General features: G+C 35.8%; 1 protein-coding gene across 2 annotated transcripts in view; it reads right to left on the bottom strand.

Annotated features, from left to right (window-relative positions):
• Window positions 1-256: 256 nt before the first annotated feature.
• pgfa (placental growth factor a) overlaps window positions 257-2,234 on the bottom strand; it is a 32,761-nt gene continuing 30,783 nt past the window's right edge. For both annotated transcript variants that reach the window (XM_032543582.1, XM_032543581.1), the window contains exon 7: window positions 257-895. In XM_032543582.1, the coding sequence (XP_032399473.1) occupies window positions 859-895 (37 nt within the window). In that variant the 3' untranslated portion in view covers window positions 257-858. The remainder of the gene's footprint in view (window positions 896-2,234) is intronic.

Below are 2,234 nucleotides of genomic sequence, written 5' to 3' on the forward strand. Positions count from 1 at the left end.
TGACATACAGGGTTCTGTCTGTGATGTAGTCATATCATTTAATGATTGCTGACTTTTTGTCACTAGCGAGCCTGATCCTCCTCTTATGTGAAAAACCCCATTTAGGAAGCTTTGTTAAATTCAACTGCACCTCATCATCTCATGTCTCTGATTGGCTGTGAATGCAACACAAATCCGTAGGTAACAGTGTGTGCTTTGTTACCAGTCCTAACATGTTACACAGTCTATGGATTACAAACGCATCACAGAGGCCCCTTGTAGTATTTTATTTAATAAACTCATGAACACATTATGTCCCATAATTAGTAAATAACACTTTACAGAAAGTCACATACATGATGTCTTTTTTTTCAGTTTCACATACATGTCTTTTTTCAGTTTTATTACAGGAGTCACTCTATTAATTTACAATGAACATGAAGTCATGGAGAAGGTTTTTGGCCATATCGATCTAAATATTAACCAGTGGACACTTGAGGGTGGATGGAGACCTTAACCATTCTCTGGCAACTGATATGATTACAGCTATCCACCCATTAGGAATCTGTTGGATCCTGTCTATATATACTATGTATACTGTATATATAAATGTAAAATGAAACAGATTATGGTCTGTTAAAAACAGCAGTTTGAGGCAAAGGAGTTTGCAGATATGTTTTTTTGCTTTGATAATTAATCAAAAAAGAAAAGAATGTCATGGACAAGGTAATATATCTGATGGATTTACTGGACGAGGAAAGATATATTGACAGAAGATTAGTATTATTATAATCATCAGAGTTGATCACTTCCCAGATGAGCTGTTACTTGCCACTCCAAAGTCACTCCTCCGAATTGAAATATGGATAACATCGTGAATCAGTGAAGATTTATCTTGTTTTGAGAGAACTGGCACCTAAAAATACAAAAAAATAAACAATTAAAGACATTAATATTAGTATGTCTATTAAATATATCTGTGCCCATCTTTTTGACTTTCAGATTTTCGAACCCAGCAAGCAGCAGAGCATTTGGTGTTAATAACTACATTATTTATGAGAAGCTATTCCATTCTGCTAGTCTTATTGCTGGATTTGCCTTCCATCAACAGAATTGAGACAAAATTGGAATGATTGGTTGTTAAATATCGTTATTATGCTCTCAGTGGGACCTCATACCAAGGGGAAATTATTCAAATACATCCTTCAATCAGATCAAAACATTGGAGAAGAAACAAAAATGACCTGTTTCTTGTTTTTTTAGCTCTTACATAACATCTCTAAGTAGAAACCATACAAAACGACAAAGGATATTCCCCCTTTAATGCAGAGATGTTTTAACCTTTGTATGGTATTCGGGTCAAAACGACCCATTTCTAATTTTTTAGAAGAAGAAAAATGGTCCAAGCACATTTTTTCTCCCTGAAAATCAACGGCCTTGCCTTATTTTCTGTGATAAACATGTATTCCTGACTCAATTCAGAAAATTATTCTGGATATGACCACTTTTTCCAAGATAAGAATGATCACATAGTGGATTTTTTAACATGAATTATAACCTTATGACAAAAAACAAACCCCACTTCCATTTTTAATTGTGTTCTAGTAGAGACTGATTGCATTCCCTAAACATATATGTTATCTCAATTGTTTGAAATTGAGATAAAGACGATATTTGTTAATAGATTACGAAGTTAAATTTTATTTTTTAGAATTGCTTTTAAAATTGAAAATAAGTCACGGGTCAATTTGACCTGAGGGATACGAGAGGGGCCCGAAGGTGAAGACAACACGAGGGTTAATTAAATCTGGCTTGAGGCTCCATTTACCTATTTTTATCTTTTATAGAAATGTTTTGGGGTTGAATGCTATCTGCATTGTGAGTTAAGTCTCAACTATTTCCAAATTGCATGTGTACTCAGGTCAGGCCCGGGGGCCTAAGAAGTGTGCAGAGCGAACAGGGACAATGTCCTTCTGAACAACCCAAGTAAATACCCTGGACAATCACTTTGAGGTCGTCACAAGAATGAAGCCTTTATGAAACCATCGAAGGGAATGTAAGGTTCAATGTTGGACTCCAGTTCAGTTTGTGTTCCGTATTGGCATAATTGGGGGCCCTCTGAATCTGCTGGAAGGAATGAAAGACTCTGCCACTGTGTGCTCTCTTGACCACTAAAGATGGGTTGGAAGAGTCATGCTTGTTATCTCTTCTTCATGGCGTTCATAACACCTATCATACAAGATCGAGTAATTTGA

Source organism: Etheostoma spectabile, chromosome 18 (genome assembly GCF_008692095.1).
Source record: "Etheostoma spectabile isolate EspeVRDwgs_2016 chromosome 18, UIUC_Espe_1.0, whole genome shotgun sequence".
In the NCBI taxonomy this organism is placed as follows: domain Eukaryota; kingdom Metazoa; phylum Chordata; class Actinopteri; order Perciformes; family Percidae; genus Etheostoma; species Etheostoma spectabile.